This window comes from Lithobates pipiens, unplaced genomic scaffold (genome assembly GCF_037356315.1).
Source record: "Lithobates pipiens isolate NorthernLeopardFrog02 unplaced genomic scaffold, aLitPip1_a1.2 Scaffold_8, whole genome shotgun sequence".
In the NCBI taxonomy this organism is placed as follows: domain Eukaryota; kingdom Metazoa; phylum Chordata; class Amphibia; order Anura; family Ranidae; genus Lithobates; species Lithobates pipiens.
Window position 1 is genome coordinate 574732246 of NW_027507903.1, and position 24188 is coordinate 574756433.

The 24188-nt window shown below is 45.7% G+C and overlaps 1 protein-coding gene across 1 annotated transcript in view; it reads left to right on the forward strand.

Moving 5' to 3' along the window:
• The window catches only part of LOC143961062 (intercellular adhesion molecule 5-like), a 50752-nt gene that overhangs the window by 12683 nt on the left and 13881 nt on the right, over window positions 1-24188 (forward strand). The window contains exons 2-5 of the mRNA XM_077470203.1: window positions 8907-9155; window positions 10469-10783; window positions 16657-16929; window positions 19976-20248. Of these exons, the coding sequence (XP_077326329.1) occupies window positions 8907-9155; window positions 10469-10783; window positions 16657-16929; window positions 19976-20248 (1110 nt within the window). The remainder of the gene's footprint in view (window positions 1-8906; window positions 9156-10468; window positions 10784-16656; window positions 16930-19975; window positions 20249-24188) is intronic.

Sequence of the window (24188 nt, forward strand, 5' to 3'; positions counted from 1 at the left end):
AGAAAAAAGAAAACCCGAAAGGGTTAAAATGTGTATTCTTCAATTTGACAGAATGTTTTGCAATGATGGTATAGCTGTGCGTGGGGCAGTACTTACATCATTATAGGAGGCTCTATATAGTTACAGTATATACGAATGAAACTAGGGCACCAAATTTCTATAAATGTACATATTGCTAGATGAGTGCGCATGACCTACGCGCTTCCTCTTTATACCACAAATACGAATTACCACGCGACAATTTTGCTCATATGGTTTCCTCTTTGACTTTATTTGAAATGCTAACAGAGCAGAAATGCATCACATGGTTTATGTCAAGACTATGAATCACAACAGTCTGTATCATTATCTACAGATACGGTCCTAGTTATGGTGGTAACTGACCTGGGACTTGTATGAGGTATATGGGGCTGGAATCGGATGATCCCATCGGAGACTAAAGTGTTTTTTTAAAGAGCTTGTCATTTTGTATTAAGTCAGTTGGGGGCATTTCCTTTGTCTGCAAACTTTGGATGAAACTTGTCCCTCTTTCACATATTAGAAAGTTGGGAGGTGTGGCTAATGCTGCGTATGCACAACTGGACTTTCTGGCAGAAAAGGTCCGGCGGTCTTCCCGACGGAGATCTGATGGAGTTCCGATCGAACGGACTTGCCCACACACGATCACACCAAAGTCCGTTCGTTTTGAACGTGATGACGTACGACGGGACTAGAAAAGGAAGTTCAATAGCCAGTAGCTAATAGCTGCCCTTGCGTTATATTTGGTCCATCAGACTAGCATACAGACGAACGGTTTTCCCGATAGAAATTGAGTCCGTCGCACAGATTTGAAACATGTTCTATTTCTAGGTCCGTCTGAATTTTTGAAGAAAAAAGTCAGATGAAGCCCAAACATGATCGTAATATCCGACGGAATGATTCTGTCTGACCTTTTCTGCCGGAAAGTCCTGTCGTGTGTGTGCGCGGCATAAGAGAACTGAAATGGTTAAACTGAAAGTTGAGTTCATAGTATGAATTGTTGTAAAGTCACAGCACAAGCTTTATTCGACGTCCTGTGTCTCCCTCTGCTGAGCTGTATTAGCTTATGTTATAGAATAGGTGTGTGCAGCCTATTGCATTACAGTGTGCACCCCAAAGCTAAAACATGTGTGTGTGTGTGTGTATGTATGTGTGTGTATGTATATATGTATATATATATATATATATATATATATATATATATATATATATATATATATATATATATATATATATAGATATATATATAGATAATGTGTGTGTATGTGTGTGTGTGTATATATATATATATATATATATATATATATATATATATACACACAGTGTATATGCATACACACACACGCACACACACACACACGAGCCCTTCATTTATTTAAAAAAATGTAACATTTTGAATTACTTTTTTTTATTTGTTGCAATTTTTTTTACACGTTTTTTCCCATTTTTTTTTTTGGGGGGGGGGGGGTCTTTGGAGAAATATCAGGGGTCTCATTTTTAAGACAGTGTTATGGACCGAAGGAACAAATTCCCTAGTTCCTTTCTGCAGCCACAGCTGCACAGAAAGAATGAACAGGAACAGCACTGCACAGCCACCCAGATCATTTATAAACAGAAGCATAGTAAACCCAGCTTACTAGGCTTCAGCTATGAATGAACACAGTGAGTGATCAGTACTAATCGAGCACTGTGTTCATTCAAAAAAGGAAGGGGCTGGTAAATTACATATTTACTGCCCCCTTCCCCACTCTCCATCCTGAATATCTCCCTGTGTGTCTGCAGCAGCCAGTGGGAGGGGAGAGGATAGTGCAGAGGCAGGGGTGATTAGTGCAGCGGGGGGTGGGGCAATTACAAGAACCTATCTCCTGCATGGCTCTCCATGCAGCGCCTGAATGCTGTGATAGGAGAAACACAGGCAGGGGGGGAAAAAAGCAGAGGGTGACCCCCCCAGCGCTGCCAGGTTTCCACATCCCATCTCCTGCCGGCTGCTGCGGTGAATCTGTCAGGATGGAGAGCGGGGAAGGAGCCAGTAAATTTATCGGCTCCTTCCTTGTCCTAATGAATATAGTCAGTACCAATCACTGACTCGGTTTTTTTTTTCATTCGTAGCTGGGGCATAGTAAACTGCATTTACTATGTCTCAGTTTATGAATGAACAGAAAGCTCTGTGCAGAGCTATTCCTGTTCATTCATTCTGTGAAGCTAAGGCTGCAGAGAAAGGCATTGAGGAATCAGTCCTCAGTCCCTTTCTCTGTCTCAAAAATGAGACATCAGGGGTATGTTTAGACTCCTAATATTTCACCCTTTTTCATCCTAAAAATATGTACAAAAATTTTTTTTTCCTTTTCTTTTTTTTAATAAAATGGTAAAAAAACAACAAACACCAGTGGCGTAACTACCAGTTACACAAAGGTCCCACTTGAGACTGGGCTCAGGCGTTCCACTACTGTGGGGGGACCCCAAGATGGCAATAAGGTTGTACACTCCAGGACCCTAATAAAGGGTCACACGATGGGAGTAAAGGGCCCCGATCGGGAGCCAGGGGGGCCCTTCATGGTTTCTTGTACAAGGGTCCTGTAGATTCTAGTTACGCCTCTGGGTGCAGGTATGGAGGAGGAAGAAGAGGGGACAAATATAGAGGACAAAGAAGAGAGGGCAGATGTGGAGGAGGAAGAAGAGGGTGCAGGTGCGGAGGAGGAAGAAGAGGGTGCAGGTGTAAAGCAAGAAGAAGAGGGTGCAGGTGTAAAGCAGGAAGAAGAGGGTGCAGGTGTGGAGGAAGTAGGAAGAAGAGGGTGCAGGTGCAGAGGAGGAAGAAGAGGGTGCAGGTATGGAGGAAGTAGGAGGAAGAGGGTGCAGGTGCAGAGGAGGAAGAAGAGGGTGCAGGTGCGGAGGAGGAAGAAGAGGGTGTAGGTGTGGAGGAAGTAGGAGGAAGAGGGTGCAGGTGCAGAGGAGGAAGAAGAGGGTGCAGGTGTGGAGGAAGTAGGAGGAAGAAGGTACAGGTGCAGAGGAGGAAGAAGAGGGTGCAGGTGCGGAGGAGGAAGAAGAGGGTGCAGGTGTGGAGGAAGTAGGAGGAAGAGGGTGCAGGTGCAGAGGAGGAAGAAGAGGGTGCAGGTGCAGAGGAGGAAGAAGAGGGTGCAGGTGTGGAGGAAGTAGCAGGAAGAGGGTGCAGGTGCAGAGGAGGAAGAAGAGGGTGCAGGTGCAGAGGAGGAAGAAGAGGGTGCAGGTGCAGAGGAGGAAGAAGAGGGTGCAGGTGTGGAGGAAGTAGGAGGAAGAGGGTGCAGGTGCAGGGGAGGAAGAAGAGGGTGCAGGTGTGGAGGTGGAAGAAGAGGGTGCAGGTGCGGAGGTGGAAGAAGAGGGTGCAGGTGTGGAGGAAGTAGGAGGAAGAGGGTGCAGGTGCAGAGGAGGAAGAAGAGGGTGCAGGTGCAGAGGAGGAAGAAGAGGGTGCAGGTGCAGGGGAGGAAGAAGAGGGTGCAGGTGTGGAGGAAGTAGGGGGAAGAGGGTGCAGGTGCAGGGGAGGAAGAAGAGGGTGCAGGTGTGGAGGTGGAAGAAGAGGGTGCAGGTGCGGAGGTTGAAGAAGAGGGTGCAGGTGTGGAGGAAGTAGGAGGAAGAGGGTGCAGGTGCAGGGGAGGAAGAAGAGGGTGCAGGTGTGGAGGAAGTAGGAGGAAGAGGGTGCAGGTGCAGAGGAGGAAGAAGAGGGTGCAGGTGTGGAGGAAGTAGGAGGAAGAGGGTGCAGGTGCAGAGGAGGAAGAAGAGGGTGCAGGTGTGGAGGAGCAGGAGGAAGAGACAGGTGTGGAGAAGCAAGTTTTGTGTCTCACTTGTCGGGTGCCTCACTGAATTCCTTGAAGCTGAAATTTTGTTCTAGGTAGGTCTGGATGAAGAACAAGATGATTTTTGTTTACATCCTGATGAATGCTGTGTCTCACCCTGACATATAGCTGCATTAGCGGTCAAGGGACTAATGCAAGCCACACAGGCAGACATTTCGGGCTGTCTGGCCCAACACCTGGAACACTATCCTCCGCATCCTGTGAACTGCACCATGTAATCCATGTACAGAACACACTCTTCATGATTCAAAGATCGGCCAGCCTGTTATGCCTTACTGGTTGTGAACTACAGTATGGGTGGGCCAATGAAGAGGAAGTGTAGTTATGAAGAAATGTTGTGGAAGGTATACCTGGATCTTACACAAGGAAGGATGCTGGGCACTGATTAGGGAACTGTTTGTTATCGGTCTGCGAACTGCAGGGGCAGCAAGCAGCTCAGATCTGCGGGATGCTGGGATTTTGTTAAAACCCCGAGACAGTCCCGCAGAATCAAAGACTGTTGGGAAGCGTGCTTTCTGGTGCTATAGACAGCCTATTTCAATGGGTTGCCTTAATGCACTGCCTTAACGCACCGCATTGTAGTAAATGGCACTAAATATTTAATAATGGCATGGATTTCCCTCAAATAAAAATACTCCCCTTTTCTACATTCAGTAGACTTTCATGGCGTTGATGGGCCGGTGCCTGGGGCAGCTGGTTATAATGGAGGGCATCAAGCCACAAAGTTTGAAAATTGTTACAAGGTCATTTCTGCAGCTACCTCTCCATATACCATCAATTTATAAAACAAATTCTCTAGCTCAACTTCTAAAACAAATTCTCTTTTGGTTTTCATGTTGCATTAGTAAATTTCATTATCATGATCAGCCAGATGTTTAGATTTCCTGTGAAGTGGTGAGGTCAGCCCTGTAGCGTGTATGAACCTGGTATGTGGGATGACTTTTATGAGAAAGATAAAATGGCTTTTGTTGTAACTGGCATCTACCTGACTGTAGAATCTGTGAGAACCATGAAGGATGGGCACTTTGAAGTTTAACTCCAGGCAAATACCCATATATACCGTAAAAAAATTATTTAAATGCTGTTTTGCCTGTCAAATGATTTGTCTATCTGTCCAGCCCAAGATTTTCAAAGCCCTGCCAGACAGCACAGCCCACTTTCCACTACATTTAAGCAATATAGCCTGGTCACCTCCCTGCCCCTAGCCTGCGATCAAATGATGCGTAAGTTGACTGAAGAGCTCATCTGTCTGTTTTCTCCTCTTGTCAGCATGTTTCCTGTAGACAAAACTACATAGCAACAGTGCCTGATTGGCTCCTAAGGCTGTTCCTCCCTCTCTCCAAAATAGCATTTATCAATATCTTTGTATTCCACTCACTTCCCTGCAAGGTACACTCCTGATTTTGATGTGACCTGGTATGGTTCGCTGGGGAAAGAGGGTTGCAAGTTGACAATGACAGCTGCCATTGGCATACCTCCCAACTTTTTGAGATGGGAATGAGGGACACCTATCAGCAAAAGTACGCAGGCATAGGACACACCCTCAATTTTTTAATTGAGCCCCACCAAAAAACATGGTACTGCGGTACCAATGCGTTTAAGTGGTCACAAGCAAACATGCAATTGGTGGATGCGTTGGGGCGACGTTAAGAATTAATGGCACCTGTGCGCAGCTGCAAAAGGCAATGCATTTTTGTGTGGTGCGGGACAATACTTACCGCATTCCACCTGGTGTGAAAAAGCCCTAAAATGTAGTTTGTAAGGCAGTGTTAAGTGGTCAGTAGGTTCTAAATCCCCCCACCCCCTGCTAGCACAACAACACCCCCCTCCGCAAAAAAAAATCCCTGTCTAGCACAAATCACCCCCTCCAAAATGCCCCTTCCTGACACAAACACCCCCTCCTGCCATAAATCCCCTGCTAGCCGCATACCCCCATCCTAAATCCCCTCTCTTTATCCTTGCTGCGACAAAATGACACACAGCCCCGTACAGTCCAACCATGAGAGTGTTACCGTGTTAAGTTCTGTGTACAGAGAGGAGGGAGAACACATCCCACACCTCCTTGGCTCTCTCCTCCTCTATGCTGTTATCTGTACTTTTGCTGGCAAAACTGAAAACTGTGCCCAACCTGTCCTTAGCAACCAATGATGATGTCATTGGTTGGTAGGATGCAGGTGGGTAACGTCATAGAGGAGTGGAGAGCCTGGAGGAGGAACGGGATGTGTTCTCCCTCTTCTCTGTACACAGAACTTAAAGCGGGATTCCACCCTAAAGTGGAACCTCCGCTGATCGGATCCCTCCCCCCCTCCGGTTTCACAATTGACACCTTTCAGGGGGGAGGGGGGTGGAGATACCTGTCAAAGACAGATATTTACACCCACTTCCGGGCATAGACTCCCGTGGGAGTCTACGCCATTTCCTGCCCTGCCGCGCTGTCTGCTGGGACACACACGGGTCCCAGTGACAGCGCGGAGATTTCCTATTGCGCGGCGCGACTCGCGCATGCGCAGGAGGGAACCGGGAAGTGAAGCCGATTCGCTTCACTTCCTGATTCCCTCACCTAGAATGGTGGCGGCAGCAGCCGAGAGCCGAGTGATCGATCGGCCTCGGCTGCCGGCATTGCTGGAACCCGGGACAGGTGAGTGTCTATTTATTAAAAGTCAGCAGCTGTAGTATTTATAGCTGCTGGCTTTTAATATTTTTTTTTTTGGTGGAATCCCTCTTTAACACAGTGTCCCATTCAAAGTTGGACTGTACTGAACTTTGTGTCATTTTGCCGCGGAACCCCTATGGACTCCTTATGGCACCCCGGTTTAAAATCCCAGATCTAAATGGTAAATCTAGATCAAGGGTCTCCAAACTTTCTAAACAAAGGGCCAGTTCACTGTCCTTCAGATGTTAGGGAGGTGGATTATAGCCAGTAGAGTAAAAAATGCACCAACATGAGTGGGAGTAAACAATGCCTCAGGCTTGGTTGTCACTAGGAGATAAAAAAAAAAATCCCACAGCACTTATGGTTAGTAGGAGGAATAGTGTCCCATCACTGATGTTGGTTGTAGCAATAGTGTCCCATCATTGATGTTGGTTGCAGCAATAGTGTCCCATCATTGATGTTGGTTGTAGCAATAGTTCCCAATCATTGATGTTGCTTGTAGGAATACTGCCCCATCATTGACGTTGGTTGAAAGAAAAAGTGTCCCATCATTGAAGCTGGTTGTAGGATAAGTGCCCCATCATTAATGTTGGTTGTAGGAATAGTGTATCATCATTGGTGTCAGCTGTAGGAATTGTGCCCCATTATTGATGTTGGTTGTAGGAAAATTACCCCATCAATGATGTTGATTGTAGGAATAGTGCCCCATCATTAGTGTCAGTGGGTGTAATAGTGCCTAGTCATTGGTGTCAGTGGAAGGAGTGGGGCCCCAAAAGGGCCAGATGAATGCTAGCAAAGGGCCACATCACTGTGGACAGTAGTTTGGAGATGACTGATCTAGATGATATGTGGAAAGTGATACATGAAGAAGTGTTTATTTCTATGCAGTGCCTCCCCCACAGGAGTCACTGGTGAATGAAGCCAGGCACACAGAATTTTCCACCACATGCTGGAGACAAGAATCAGTCCTTGCAGCTTTTGTTTTTGTATTTTATTAGGGGTATTGAACATGGATAGGGTTGAGGGTATCTTCTAGATTGTAAGCTCTAATGAGTAGGGCCCTCTGATCCCTCCTGTATTGAATTGCATTGTACCTGTACTGTCTGCCCCAAACTGTTGGTGCTCTATAGATCCTGTAATAATAATAATAATAATAATAGTAATAATAATTATAGGATACCCACTTGATCAGCAAAATAATTCTTCACAGACAAAACTATATACAGTCCATTTATACACTTCTCCTTCTACCTCCAGCACAATCCTGCTTGTAGAACAACAACTCATTGTATGGATGGTCTGACAATAGGTGTCACAAAAGGTGAACTGCGAGCGCCATGCTGAGCGCTCATAGGTCACTCAGCTGTGTTAGAAAAGCGAATTAATATTCGCTTTCCTAACACTAAACTGCCTCTCCCCCAATCAGGTTCTCGGATCTGTTACCCTTCACCTGTTTGTCTGAAACAACAGGCACTGTGATTGGACGCCTATCAGGTGTCCAATCATAGCAGAGGACAGGAAGAGAGGACGGGAGAAGACATCGAGGAGCATCTAGGAGCTGTCTCACCGAGACAGGGTAAGTGCATTCGGTGGAGCGGGGGGCACACTGGCAGCATTTGATGGGGCTTTCTGGCAGCAATTGATGGGGCTTACTGGCAGCGTTTGATGGGGCTTACTGGCAGCGTTTGATGGGGGCATGGTGGCTGCATTTGATGGCCACAGTGGCTGCGTTTGATGGCCACAGTGGCTGCGTTTGATGGCCACAGTGGCTGCGTTTGATGGCCACAGTGGCTGCGTTTGATGGCCACAGTGGCTGCGTTTGATGGTACAGTGGTGACAATTGATGGTACAGTGGCGGCAATTGATGGGCACAGTGGCTGCATTTGATGGGCACAGTGGCAGCAATTGATGGATACAGTGGCTGCGTTTGATGACACAGTGGCTGCGTTTGATGGCACAGTAGTTGCGTTTGATGGCACAGTGGCTGCGTTTAATGGCACAGGGCTGCGTTTGATGGCACAGTGGCTGTGTTTGATGGCACAGGGCTGCGTTTGATGGCACAGTGGCTGTGTTTGATGGTACAGTGAGGCTGCAATTGATGTTTTTTTTCTGAATTGTTTTTGCGCCCCCCAAAAAATTTGGAGCACCAGCCGCCACCGCATTGTAGGATGATTTTACATGAAAAATGTTAAGGGTTACATACAATTTAATTCTATGTTAACAAGTCAGACCCCCCGGCAGTGATTACACTAAGGGCAGTGAGGGGTAGATGTATGTGGAAAGGAATTATGATAACTGAGGATGAGAAGTAGTAGTAAAGAGTTGGGTAGTCAGGTTATAATAACATTGTAGGATATTAAATTGTTCTGTTCTATTTCATCGTTTTCCATGTTTCTTTTCTTTTTCAGGGAACTCCTGTACAGTGCATATCGAAAAGGAGAATGATTTTGTACTATTTGGAGAAATAGCTGTTCTCAATTGCACCAGCAACTGTACAAACCTGTCTTGGGAAACCAGACTGGCTAAAGTAAGAGTCTCTAACGACAAGACAAGCAACTTCTCATGGGTTGAAGTCAGAGTTAGTGAGTGGGATGACTCACCTATACAATGTCTGGTAACCGATGACGAATATGACGTGGCTAGAGTGATACCTTATGGTATGTTTTTCTTACACTGTAGATGCTATCATGTAGTTTAACATGCTTCATTTCATATATAGGAAAAAAGTTCCACCGAACACACCAAAATTCAGATATCAATCTGCAAAAAAAAAATACATAAAGATAAAACCTTTATATATTCACAAAATAAAAAAAAATCTATTTTGTAAATATAAAAGAGGTGGGTAAGGTGGGCGAGGGTTAGAGCCTGATAGAAATGTAAACTCCATTCGTTCTGGTGCCAAAAAATATCTTCACTGGGTTAAAGTGGAAGTCCAGTCAAAAATGATTTCTATTAATAGTATATTAAATCTTGTTATCTTTAATATTATACATTTTCTGGCGAGTAAGCATGAGCTCCGGCGTGCTCGCACACCCCACGTGCCGAGCCTGCCAGGAAGTTGGCACTGCTCTGCGTTAATCACAATCAGTGAAACATTGCCCCGATGCGCGGCTGCAAAGATCAGGAAATGTCTCACTGCCTGTGATTAGCGCAGCGCAGTGCCGACTTCCTGGCGGGCTCTACACGTGGGGTGTGCGAACATGCCTAAGCTCATCCTTACTCATGCAAACTCCAGGCAGGTAGTGTCATGGTTGGGATAAGAACCATTTTTACTGCTAGGTAAGAGTGCTAACCACTACACCATTGTGCCACCCATACACGCACATAGAGGTGGCAAATATGCCCTGCACTGCTACAGGGACAGATGCTCTTCCTGTGTCTGTTCACCAACTTAGCCATGAAAAGGTGAAAAAACACCTTGCACTCTCCAGCCCCCCGAGCCCCCGTTTTACTTACCCGAGCCCCAAATCTCCATGGGCACGGTCCTGCATTGCTTTCCCCCAGCTCCTGTGGGCTCTTCATTGGATGATTGATAGCAGTGCAGCCATTGGTTCCCGCTACTGTCAATCAAATCAATGACACGGCGAGCTGGGGGGTGGGGCCGAGTGATATAATCGGCGGTCTGCGGCTATGGCCGCAGACTGTATCACACGGGAGCAAGCCCGCAAGCTAACCACCTTGGGATAGAGCTTTCCAGAGGGGGGTTTAGCTCTTGCGTGGAGGAGCCGAGACAGCCGCCGAGGGACCTCAGAAGAAGAGGATCGGGGGCCACTCTGTGCACAGTGGAGGTAAGTATGACATGTTTGTTATTTAAAAAAAAAAAACTATACAACCCCTAATGATGCAAGCTTTGATCCCTTTTCAGGCTTTATACAATTCCATACTACATATTAGCATATTACGCTTTCAATAATAATATCTTGCTGGATGGACACAGTGGAGTGACTTGAATTTTGTGTAATTACAGTTCTACCATCTAAATTGGACATAGACCTGAAGGAGGAACTGGAGGAGGACAAAGAACATGAAGTCACGTGCTTAGTGTATGAGGTGGCTCCTGTCAAATATGTCGTTTTATCAGTGACCAGAGGAGAAGAAACATTTTTCAGGAGAACATATGAAGAGGACACCAGAATAGGCCTGCAAAATCTGACAGAAACATTTAAGTTTAAAGCAACACGTAATGACAATCTGCAGGACTTTGCCTGCCAAGTCACATTAAATCTTACCAACGTCCCCAATACCACTGTGCATACATCTCCTGTCACTGTCAGGACATATGGTAAGTCAGATCATCTATATACTGTATTCTATAATAGTTTTCTGAAATCTCTTTGCTCTGCCTATAAATGGCTGCTTATTCAATCATGACATGTTTTTAAAAGCAACTCCTTAGACATTTTAAAAAGTACCTGTAAAAATGTATGCTGCAAATATGAATGGACAGATTCAAGGATGATGTCCAGTGGTATTTCCACTTTCCATACCAATTCACATTTTTGGCATTATCTTCCAACTTTTTTTTGTATACGGCCATTATCCACTTGACCCCCAGACCTTTTCCGGCACTTTTTTGTTTACTTTTTTGGAAAGAAAATTTGTTATAACCACCCCCCAACAGCAGAGGCTCTAGAGATATAAATTGGTGGGTTTTGCATTTTTTTATGTCACAGGGTATTTGTGCAGCGGTTTTTCAAATGCAGTTAAATAAATAAATAAATAAACTTTTTGGAATTTTAATGCAAAAAAACACAATGCAAAACCCAATTCTTTTGGTAAAATATAAAAGATGATGTTACGCAGAGTAAATAGATACCAAACATGTTACGCTTAACCTCCCTGGTGGTATTCCTGAAATGGATAAGAACTACAAACTAGTTCAAGGTTATCTGCTGCTATTTCTAATTAAAAAGTATAAATGTGCATGCACATTAGAAGTAAACACTCTCTGAGACATGTTCAGTTCGGTTACTTCTAACTTCTGATTTATTCGTGGGCGGTGTTGATATTTTATACAGAAAGATACGTCATTGCTATGTCAGTCTAATAGGTACATTTTATTGGTTAAAATACAAGAGAAATGGAGAAACTTGATGCTTGAAGTTTGGTTGAAGCTGGTTCTGTTATCTCAAATGCATTCTTCTAATGCGTGGGATGTAGGGGGTACCCGCCACCTTTAAGGCCGCGTACACACGGGCGGACTGTCTGCCGAAACTAAGTTCGTCAAACAGTCCGCTCAAACTTTTGAATGAACGAACTTGCCCACACACGGCACTTTTTGAGCGGACAAATATGGCAAACTAAGTTCGTCGTACTAAGTCCGCGCAACTTTACAAATGAACGGACTCGCCCACACACGAGGGAACAGTCCGCTCATTTCGAGCGCGTGTCAAGGTAGGCGGGGCCCGCGACGGAGACATCGCGGGCTCCGCCGCCTGGAATGGACTTAAAGGGGAATCCCAACGCCGAAAAAAATCGGCGTGGGGCTCCCCCCCAAGTCCACAACAGACCCTTGTCCGAGCACGCTACCCGGCCGGCCAGGAAAGGGGGGCGAGCGAGCGCGCCCCCCCCCCTTCTGAGCCGTACCAGGCCACGTGCCCTCAACATGGGGGGTGCCTTGGGGAAGGGGGGGCCGCGCGACCCCCCCACCCCAAAGCACCTTGTCCCCATGTTGATGAGGACAAGGGCCTCTTCCCGACAACCCTGGCCGTTGGTTGTCGGGGTCTGCGGGCGGGGGGCTTATCGGAATCCAGGAGCCCCCTTTAATAAGGGGGCCCCCGGATACCGGCCCCCCACCCTATGTGAATGAGTATGGGGTACAATGTACCCCTACCCATTCACCTGTAAAATAAAAGTACCCCAAAAAAAACACAACACACGAGATAAAATATTTTATTGCACAGCTCCGGGGGTCTTCCGTCTTCGGGGGTCTTCTCGCCGGACTCCTCCGCTATCTTCTTGTAGCTCTTTTGCTAGCGGAGGAGTCCGGCTTTCTTCCTCCCCGCCGCCGGCCTCTTCTCCCGACTTCGGGGGTCTTGTCCCCCTCTTCGGTTCTTCTGCCGGGCCACCGCGCCTTCTTATAGCTCTTTTAGAGGCGGTGGCCCGGTCTTCTGTCGCCGCTGTCGCCGCCGCCTTCCGTTCTTCTTCTTCTTCTTCTTCTTCTCCAGGAGATGTTGACACGTCGCTCTCTCCGGTGGAATGCCAGAGCCGCGCTGCGCGGCCACTTATATAGTGACAATGGGGCGGTGTCACATGGTATATGTCACATGGGTTGGTCATATGGTGACCCCGCACCCTTACGATGTCATAGTCCCCATGTGACATCAACCCATGTGACCAACCCATGTGACATATACCATGTGACACCGCCCCATTGTCACTATATAAGTGGCCGTGCAGCACGGCTCTGGCATTCCGGCTGGAGAGAGCGACGTGTCAACATCTCCTGGAGAAGAAGAAGAAGAAGAAGAAGAAGAAGAACGGAAGGCGGCGGCGACAGCGGCGACAGAAGACCGGGCCACCGCCTCTAAAAGAGCTATAAGAAGGCGCGGTGGCCCGGCAGAAGAACCGAAGAGGGGGACAAGACCCCCGAAGTCGGGAGAAGAGGCCGGTGGTGGGGAGGAAGAAAGCCGGACTCCTCCGCTAGCAAAAGAGCTACAAGAAGATAGCGGAGGAGTCCGGCGAGAAGACCCCCGAAGACGGAAGACCCCCGGAGCTGTGCAATAAAATATTTTATCTCGTTTGTTGTGTTTTTTTTGGGGTACTTTTATTTTACAGGTGAATGGGTAGGGGTACATTGTACCCCATACTCATTCACATAGGGTGGGGGGCCGGTATCCGGGGGCCCCCTTATTAAAGGGGGCTCCTGGATTCCGATAAGCCCCCCGCCCGCAGACCCCGACAACCAACGGCCAGGGTTGTCGGGAAGAGGCCCTTGTCCTCATCAACATGGGGACAAGGTGCTTTGGGGTGGGGGGGTCGCGCGGCCCCCCCTTCCCCAAGGCACCCCCCATGTTGAGGGCACGTGGCCTGGTACGGCTCAGAAGGGGGGGGGGCGCGCTCGCTCGCCCCCCTTTCCTGGCCGGCCGGGTAGCGTGCTCGGACAAGGGTCTGTTGTGGACTTGGGGGGACCCCACGCCGTTTTTTTGGGGTTCCCCTTTAAGTTCATTCCAGGCGGCGGAGCCCGCGACGTCTCCGTCGCGGGCCCCACCTACCTGGAGACGCGCTCGAAATGAGCAGACTTTTCTCCGGGTGGGAACAGTCCGCTCATTTCGAAAGTACAGCGGACTGGCCCACACACGGGCGGACTGTCCGCTCAAACCAAGTTTCAGCGGACAGTTTTTCGGGATTTCCGAAAAACTTTGTTCGTCAAACTGTCCGCTGAAACTGTCCGCTGAAGCCCACACACGAGCGGACTGTCCGCTGAAACACTGTTCAGCGGACAAAGTTGAGCGAACAGTCCCCGCGTGTGTACGCGGCCTAAGAGTCAATTTGTATACTACATAATAAGTAAGGAGTTACATAGAAACATGTATACACATAAGCAAATAGACATTTTCTGATTATCATTATGTACATTAGATTCCTACACACATTCCCGAGTCTGGCTCGGGGTGAGATTTCAGTACCAAAAGTGTTAACCCCGAGTCAGACTCCGGGTCACATCACAGGATCCTTGTAGAGGTTACTTACCTTGTCCCCTGGATCCTGCGATGTCTCCTCGCTGTAATCTGTGAGCCACCGTGTCTCGCTCGATCTGTCACAGTGCCGGACTCCGTTCCCTGCGAACGTTGTGCAGTGCACTTGTAGTGCAAAGTGAATTTGCCTTAAAGCGGGGTTCCACCCTAAAGTGGAATAAAAACTTGTATTTCTGTTCAATAAACAGTCATTCTTTGGAGTTTACCTCAATATTTTGTCAGTGTACGATGCTTGGTGTAACAGGGCTGGTATTAGCTCTCGGTCTTCTGGAACGGTTTAGAGGGCAGGAGGCACTGTTTGGAGGAAGAACCTAAGCGAGGTGCCAAGCGGTTCCGTCCCAGGCTCCTACTTTTACTCCTTCCTTTCCCAGCCTGAGATCCTCTGTACAGATGATAGTTAAAGCAAAAGGCTCACACCAGTCAAATTTAGATACTTAAAGCGGGGTTCCACCCTAAAGTGGAATTTCCGCTCATCTGAACCCTCCGGTGTCACAGTTGGCACCTTTCTGGGGGGGGTGCAGATACCTGTCTAAGACAGGTATTTGCACCCACTTCCGGGCATAGACTCCCACGGGAGTCTATGCTCTTTCCTGTCCCGCCGCGCTGTCTGCTGGGACACAGACAGCGCGGACCATTCCCATTGCGCTGCGTGACTCGAGCATGCGCAGTAGGGAACCGTGAAGCCGCAACGCTTAACTTCCTGATTCCCTCACTGGCAATGGCGACGGCAGCAGCCGAGAGCCAAGCAATCGATCGGCCTCGGCTGCCGACATCGCTGGACTCTGGGACAGGTGAGTGTCCATTTATTAAAAGTCAGCAGCTGCAATATTTATAGCTGCTGGCTTTTAATATTTTTGTTTCCAGTGGAATCCCTCTTTAAGTAAGTCAACCCCATGGTCTTCTACTTCAAAAGACAAAGGAAACAAATCCTTTGTACTGCAATTAGCTGAAGTAAAGTTGTATTGGATTCAGCTTCAGCGTCTTATTGAAGAGTTAAGAGAAGTATGGCTTTTTTTTTTTTATCATTTTTATCTACGTGGATGTAGCATCGATCTGAGGCTGGATTCACACCTATGCATTGTTAGTGCTTTTTGCATTTTGCAGATTTACACTACAGTCCATTTAGCATAGTTTCGCATGGAACACGTTCTGTAGTGCAAATCTGCAAAATGCAAAAAGCACTAAAAATGCATAGGTGTGAATCCAGCCAGATGCTGTATCTGTCCACCTCCAGATCTAAGACTGAGAACTGAGCGATCAAACACCACTGATCACTCAGTTTCCGCTAGTGGCTGAAAAGCACAGCTAAAATTACGGTAAAGAGCCTAGCGGCGCTTTAACGCTGACACATCCCTGCCCCAGTGTGAAATTAGCCTTAAAGAGGAAGTAAACCCTGATGGGTTTACTTCCTCTTTGATTCCCTGCAAAGGTAAAGCATAATGGACTACTATGCATCGCATAGTAGTCCATTATGTGTCACTTACCTGATACAGGAGCCAGCGAAGTCACCGCTGTCCCCTTGTGTATGGAGCCTCCATCTTCTCGGTGGGTCTCGCTGCTCCGGCGCTGTCATTCGACGAAGCCTCGATGACGTCACTCCCATGCATGCGCACGGGAGCCGCCACTCACAGCATATTGACAGCGGCGCGCTCAGTGCGCCTGCTCGCCGCTGTCTACGGCGCATGCGCCGTAGACAGCGGTGCCTGTGTTTTGGCAAATAACTCCTAAACCATGTAGGTTTAGGAGATATTTCTTGGACCTACAGGTAAGCCTTAATCTAGGCTTTCTTGTAGGTCAAAGTGGTTTGTAAAGGTTTATAACCACTTTAACTAACTAGAGCTAAAGAAGAGGGAATGACAGGGGGAGATACCAAACAAGTTGCAGTGTCTCTAAATCCCCACTAGATGTCAGCAAACTATAGAACAATTATAACCTGATCCAGTCCAACACAACACAAAAAAATACATATAAGTGGGACAGAACAGTATGAGAGATTGTCCTGCTATGCCCTGCTTATAGGTATTGTCATTCATAATGATGTTATGAGCTGGTGGATACAGGTGGGTAGTTTGTGAGGCTTTAAGTATTGAGTTTGAACTGTTAGCTGCTGTTGGATTGTGTACAAAGGAGCTTATTATAATCATTAATATGAATGATATGAATGAGTGTTGATTGGTTACTGTGGATTGCTGCTCTTTGCACACTCTCATTCATCTTTTCTTTACATTACTCAATAAGCCCTTTTATGTTGCAATTCATAGTGGCTTTTATAAACATGCATTTGTTTTTAGTGATGTATGACGGTTATTGGTCACCACCGACATACACCAAACACTACGGCAATAGCACTACATTTCATTTGAGAATATAGGATAGCGCTGCATTTTTTTTTAGTTTGGTTAAACGCATTCATGTGACAGGCATCAGTAATATATTTCTGTGTTATTTCTGATGACAGCTCTGCCGGAGGATCCCCGCATTACAGCCGAGACGTGGGTGGAAAAAGGGACAAAGACTACAATCAGCTGTGAGGTGCCCCGGGCATTTCCTCCAGATAATACCATTACAGTCTTGTCTGTTGAGGGTTATCCTAATATCAGTGTCACTGGGAACGTGTTCGTTTCAATCAATCTGGATACCAATGAACTACCGGCGGCTCAGCATAATTTGGCTTGTGGATCACAAGTCTTCAGTGCCTCCAAGCAGAGCAATAAGCACATATATATTTATAGTAAGTACATGTTCCTCACTATAGTATACACATCGTCCACTCTTTTTTTTTTTTTTTTTTTTTAAACTAAATTATTTTTTTTTTTTTATTGTGAACGTGTTCTACTTCCATCATGTTACTCGAAGCCTTACTCTGGGTAGCAGAAAAAAAATGATACCCCCCCCCCCCCCTACACACATACCCACCCATACCAACCCACTCCCACCCACACACCACAAGCAATGAATCCTTGTTTAGTCTTTCGGGGCGGTGACATTTTTTTCTGCATCAGAAATGCATGGGCCATAGATCATATGGGTTCCAGTGGCATAGTTCACACCAGTGCAGCCAGTTCCAGTGCAGAAAAAAAAAAAGTTGAACAGTATGCATTTTTTCCTGCACAGAACTGTACTGGAATGTGGCAAAACGCACTGGAGCGCATTCTTTTAAAAAATTAACCCAGGAAACCTTGGAAAGAAAAGAAAAAAAAACAAGGGGAAAATGTGCATGCAGAAACGCATCTGGAGTGAGTTTTTGTCATGTGACCTATAAGCAAAAAGGCATCCGGAATGCGTTTTTGTGATGTCAACTGTCCCTTAGTCTACGGCAGGAGGTCTCAAACTGTCAGCCCTCCAGCTGTTGCAGAACTACAAGTCCCATGAGGCATTGCAAGGCTGACAGTTACAAGTTTGACTCCCACAGGGGCATGATGGGACTTGTAGTTCCGCAACAGCTGAAGGGCTGCCAGTTTGAGACTCCTGGTCTAGGGGATAGGAGTAAGTATTACTTCATTCCAATGTTTTGCAGGCTTCTCTATAGCTACAAATCCACCCCCTCCTTCTCCCCAATAGCTGGTTGCCTATGCCACTCCTCGGGTCACAGGCTTTCCCAGCATCATTACATACAACTTAGCTCCCAACACAATCCCATTGACAAAACAAACGTTTAACCCTTACAAAGGGGGGGGGGGTGGCAAAGGTAATTTTTACACTATCCCGGAGTTTCGTTTTAATCCCCCTCTATGTCCATCATGGCACCCTACCTTCCAGCCCCTCAGTGTGCTTACAAAGCATTGTATAGGACTGAGACCTGGCCCCCTGATAAGTATTACAGGTACAGAGGAAAGTGCAGGACAACCTACCCTTCTAGTCTTCTATCCGCACCCATTACACAATCATGGGGCCATTTTGTATTTTTTTGGGCTACTGTGAAATATTTTATATGAATATGATGTATTTTAATTTTTGGTCAGCAGATGGAGCTCTTGACCCTTTTTACATATGTTTTCCTTACCTCTAATCTGGGTTCTCTGTAAAAAATCTGTTGCTTATGAATACCAATAGTTTTACAAATAAATATGTCAGAGCAGGACAGCTGCTTGACACCTCCATCAGCCTTTTCAATCTGGCAAAGACAGCCTGAAAGCAGGGAGCTTTTGCTATGCTACTTCTGTATACAGTGGAACCTCGGATTGCGAGTAACGCGGTTTACGAGCATTTCGCAATACAAGCTATTTTTTTTTTTTAAACCTGACTTGGTTTGCGAGCATTGTGTCGCAAGACAAGCAGGATTCAGGGCTATGGGGTGTGCAGTACCTCATGTGACCAGAGGTGCGGGGGCACCAGTGATGCTCAGAGACACTCGGAATCACTCCATTTCCAAGCATCTCCGGCACCCCTGCACCTCTAGCCACATGCAGTACTGCATACACCAGCAGTGACTAGGGAACGCATTATCTGAGTTTCCATTGATTCTAATGGGGAAACTTACTTTGATATAGGAGTGCTTTGGATTACAAGCATTCCTCTGGAACTAATTATGCTCTTTATCCACGGTACTACTGAACTTAAAGCGGTAGTAAACCCACAGATTTTATTATTATTTTTTTTAAAACCTGTAAGGCAAAAGGCATAATGAACTAGTATGCACCGCATACTAGCTCATTATGAAATACTTACCTTAGAATGAGGTGTGGGCAGGTGATCTCAGTCCATGCATGCAGGAGACCTCTTTCCGGCAAGGTCCGGCGTCTGCCTGGCCTTTCAGCCGGGAAATTCAGAACGCATGCAGCACTGAAATCAGCAGCTGCATGCAAGGGGAATTTCTCCTAAACAGTACAAGTTTAGGAGATATTCTTTTTACCTACAGGTGAGCCTTATTATAGGCTTACCTGTAGGTCAAAGTAAAAAAAAACGGGTATACAACTGCTTTAAAATTTTAAGTGGAGCCCAGCTGTAGCCACTCTTATATTTGTGCTTCAGCCTAGCATGTGCTGCATTATTATGGCACTAGGGATGAGTCCATTATGTGATGTCTACAGAGCGTGCTCTGCAGTCTCGGACAGGGCGCGCATGCGCTGTTTTTTATCCTATGTACTCCTGATGTGCATGGGCCTGGGAGAGATGTGCTGTGCATTCACTAAGGACGAGTGACCATGTACTGGTCATGTGACCATTATGTGATGCCTGCAGTGCTTGCTCTCCGCTTTTCCCAACTAGAAGTTTGGCCAATAGAAGTGAGTAGCTGATATGACAACAAAGTGTAAGGGCGTGTTCACACTGTGTCATTGGGTAAAGCACAGCAATGCACATTAAGTGCATTGGTGAAATGTGGTGCTATTCACTCATGCTGAATGGCACCCCAATGTACCTTAGGATAGATAGATGTATATTGCACTGTATTGTGCATGTGCATTGTGGTGCTCTGCCAAAACAAAATGCACAACACATCTACATGAATGGGCCCTTAAAGGAACACACTGCAACAACTCAATATCAATGACCGCACTTTCCCTTTAAGTAAAAACACATTCATAATATTATCTATACCAAGTTAATCTGTTTTACATGTAGAACTTTTTTATTCCTTTTTCGTTTTTTTTTTTAACCAAAAAATGTGGCCATGGTTTAGCCTAAATGTTTGTAATCTGGGTGGAATTAGCAAAGATAAAAAAAAAATGAGACTTAAAATGTTAACATCTTAAAAGTGATATTTTAGCTCCTATGTACCCAGTACTGCCCTCGCCCACCCCTTCATTGATTGTGTTTTTTTTTTTTTTTTTTTGCAGAACCTCCTATGGTGAACCTCACAGTGTCCAGTAAGGTTGCAAACCTGGGTGACACGGTGACCGCTGACTGTAATTTAATTAAGGGTAATGCAGAGTACTTTGATCTGTCCATAAGTGTGGATGGAGAAGAAGTGAAGAGGGAGCAATCCCCGGACCTGGCTGAAAATATCCCCATAACAAGAAGAAAACCAAATCTTACTGTTACCTGTAAAATTTTCATTCGGGACAATAATAAAGAGCTACTTACAAAAGAAGAGACCCTCACCGTGCAATGTAAGTGTCTTGTGACATAATCAGGTTTTGCAAACTACCGATATTCATCAATGTTTCTTAAGATTAATTCCTGAAAAAGTAAAGTCCTAAAAGGACATCCGCTCTATAGGATTTTATGTTGTTTTAATAATATTATTTATTATTATTGCAATTATTATTTTCTATTATTTTCATTTTTCATACCTATTGGAAACCCAAGAAAAAAAAATATATTTATAGAGACTCCCATTTCTGACCTCCCTCAGATATTCCTAGTTGCCTGGCTGTCTCACACTTTAAAGTGGATCTTCAACCCGAATTACATGTTCTCTCGCATCCGCCTCTCCTCCTCTCCGTTGTACAAATCAGGCTTTTTTTTTTTTTTTCAATGAAAGGTCCCCCTCCCCATGCACATCATTCACCTAGGCGAGTGACTTGAACTTTGCCCATTCTGCCTTCTGGGATGTGTATGTCACCACATATTCCAGGAGGCTTAGATTTTAGTTGAGAAAAGAGGAGGGGGCGGGGCCTAGCGGCATGTCATCAGAGAGGTGCTGGCTGAACCCAGAAGAGCCAGCCTTCCTGTTGACTTCACCAAAGAAGATGGCAGCGTGGGACTGATCGAGAGCAGAAGAGAAGTCGATCCATTCATGTCTAAACCGCTGGTAAAAAAAAGTGAGTACAAATCCTAAGTGAAAATGTCCAAATTGTGTCAAAAGTGTCAATATTTGTGTGGCCACCATTCTTTTCACTCTTGGCCATGGAGTTCACCAGAGCTTCACAGGTTGCCACTGGAGTCCTCTTCCACTCCTTCATGACAACATCATGGAGCTGGTGGATGTAAGAGACCTCCAACCTCCAACTGGCCAAAAGAAGCTGAGGGTAAAGGTTATGGACTTGCCAAGCATGTCTCCAGACCTAAACCCTATTGAGCATCTGTGGGGCATCCTCCACCTTACATTTGAGGATGCCTCACAGATGCTCAATAGGGTTTAGGTCTGGAGACATGCTTGGCAAGTCCATAACCTTTACCCTCAGCTTCTTTTGCCCAGTCCAACACCTTTACCCTCAACTTCTTTAGCAAGGCAGTGGTCGTCTTGGAGGTGTGTTTGGGGTCATTATTATGTTGGAATCCCACCCTGCGGCCCAGTCTCCGAAGGGAGGGGATTATGCTCGGCTTCAGTATGTCACAGTACATTGGCATTCATGGTTCCTTATTGAACTGTAGTTCCCCAGTGCCCGCAGCACTCAAGCAGCTCCAGACCATGACACTCCTACCACCATGCTTGACTGTAGGCAAGACACACTTGTCTTTGTACTCCTCACCTGGTTGCCGCGACACATGCTTGACACCATCTGAACCAAATACTGTAAGTTTATCTTGGTCTCATCAGACCACAGGGCATGGTTCCAGTAATCCATGTCCTTAGTCTGCTTGTCTTCAGCAAACTGTTTGTGGGCTTTCTTGTGCATCATCTTTAGATGAGGTTTCCTTCTGGGAGGACAGCCAAGCAGACCAGTTTGATGCAGTGTGCGACGTATATGGTCTGAGCATTGACAGGCTGACCCCCCCCCCCACCCCTTCCACCTCTGCAGCAATGCTGGCAGCACTAATGTGAAACCTGGACTGTTAAACCACTGTATGGTATTGGCCACCATGCTGCAGCACAGTTTCAGGATCTTGGCAATCTTCTTAAAACCTAAGCCATCTTTATGTAGAGCAACAATTATTTTTTTTTCCCATCCTCAGAGAGTTCTTTGCCATGAGGTGCCATGTTGAACTTCCAGTGACCAGTATGAGAGAGAGAGAGAGACAAAACCAAATTTAACACACCTGCTCCCCATTCACACCTGAGACCTTGTAACACTAACGAGTCACATGACCCCGGGTGGCTAATGGCTAATTGGGCCCAATTTGGACATTTTCACTTAGGGGTGTACTCACTTTTTTTGCCAGCAGTTTAGACATTAGTGGCTGTGTGTTGAGTTATTTTGAGGGGACAGCAAATTTACACTGTTATACAAGATGTACACTCAATATTTACAACATGTGAGGGGTGTAAGTAATCCACTATTGGAGTTCTCTATTTGTATGGTCTACCTTCTGGTTCCAGTTGGTTTGGATATCCCACTGTGAGTTTGACCAGACTGGAGGACCTATTCTACCACCAGAGCATCCCAGAGGCTTCCTGGTTTACTATACCTTGCAGAGGTTGTTCTGCCGGCCTGTCTGGCCATTCTAGCAATAGGTGGTCCCTATCATCTGGAAGTGTCCCTGATCACAGGGTGTGGGGTGCCACAGAAAGCTCTGCAAGATTTTTTGGTGGTGGAATCCCTATCTAATAAGTTTTGCTTTGGATTTCTACATATTTACCACGAGGATTCCTTTCTTGCACAATTTTTGAATGGTCTTCTTTTTTCTCATCACTTGAAAAATACAAAGACATTATTTATGCACAGAGCATGACACATTAAGGAGTTTAAGTTTATTTCTTTTTTTCATTTTTGAGATTAGCACGACTTTTTGTTTAATGTAAGTTTTGCTATGTTTATATTATATTATCTGGTTAGTCGCTGCAGTCCCTCGTATGTACATATTCACTAAGCTACTTTAGCGTGGTATACCATTTTATATTTATATATATATATATATATATATATATATATATATATATATATATATATATATATATATATATATATATATATATATATAATATATATAAATAATTTTTTTTTTTTTTTTTTACATGAATCCAACCTGGACCAGTCCCATCATTCAGCGTATCTGACCCTAGTGACAGGGCACTCCTCTAGACTAGGGGTTTCCAAACTTTCTAAACAAAGGTCAAGTTTCCTGTCCTTTAGACTTTAGGGGGGCCGGACTGTGGCTATTGGGGGTCATAATTGATCTGGTGTCAGTGGGAGTAAATAATGCATCATTGGTGTTCGTGGGGAGATATACTGCCCCATGACTGGTATTAGTGAAAAAGAATAGTGCCCCATATTTGGTATCAGTGAGAGGAATAGTGCCCATCATTGGTATCAGTGAGAGAAATAAAGCCCCATCATTGGTGCAAGTGAGAGGAATAGTGATCCATCAATGGTATCAGTGAAAAGAATAGTGATCCATCAATGGTATCAGTGAGAGGAATAGTGATCCATCATTGGTATTAGTGAGAGGAATAGTGATCCATCAATGGTATCACTGAAAATAATAGTGATCCATCAATGGTATCACTGAAAATAATAGTGATCCATCAATGGTATCAGTGAGAGGAATAGTGATCCATCAATGGTATTAATGAGAGGAATAGTGATCCATCATTGGTATCAGTAAGAGGAATAGTGATCCATCAATGGTAACAGTGCAAGGAATAATGCCCCATCATTGGTGACAATGGGAGCAATAGTGCCCCATCATTGGTGTCAGTGAGAGAAATAGTGATCCATCAATGGTATTAGTGCTAGGAATAATGCCCCATCATTGGTGTCAGTGGGAGGAAATAGTGACCCATCATAGGTATCAGAGGGAAGAATAGTATCCCATCATTGGTGTCAGTGGAAGGAATAGTGCTTCATCATTGGTGTCAGTGGAAGGAATAGTGCTTCATCATTGGTGTCAGAGGGTGGAGTAGTGCCCCATAGTTGGTGTCAATAGGAGAGATAATGCCCCGTTGTTGTCAGTAACAGGAATTATGCCCCATTGTTGGTGTCAGGGGGAGGAATAGCGTCTTGTATCATTGGGAAGAAAAATACTCAGAGGGCCAGATAAACGGGAGCAAAGGGCTGCATACGGGCAGTTTAAAGAGCACTGCACTCATTGAAGTGCATAATCTCAAGCATTTCTATGCTCCATTCATTCTGCTGGCAGAAGCTTCTGCACAGAACAAGGGACCTTGAGCAAGCAGACTCCTGAGTAAGTATTGCAAATTCATGAAAGCTTCCTATCACAGCCACC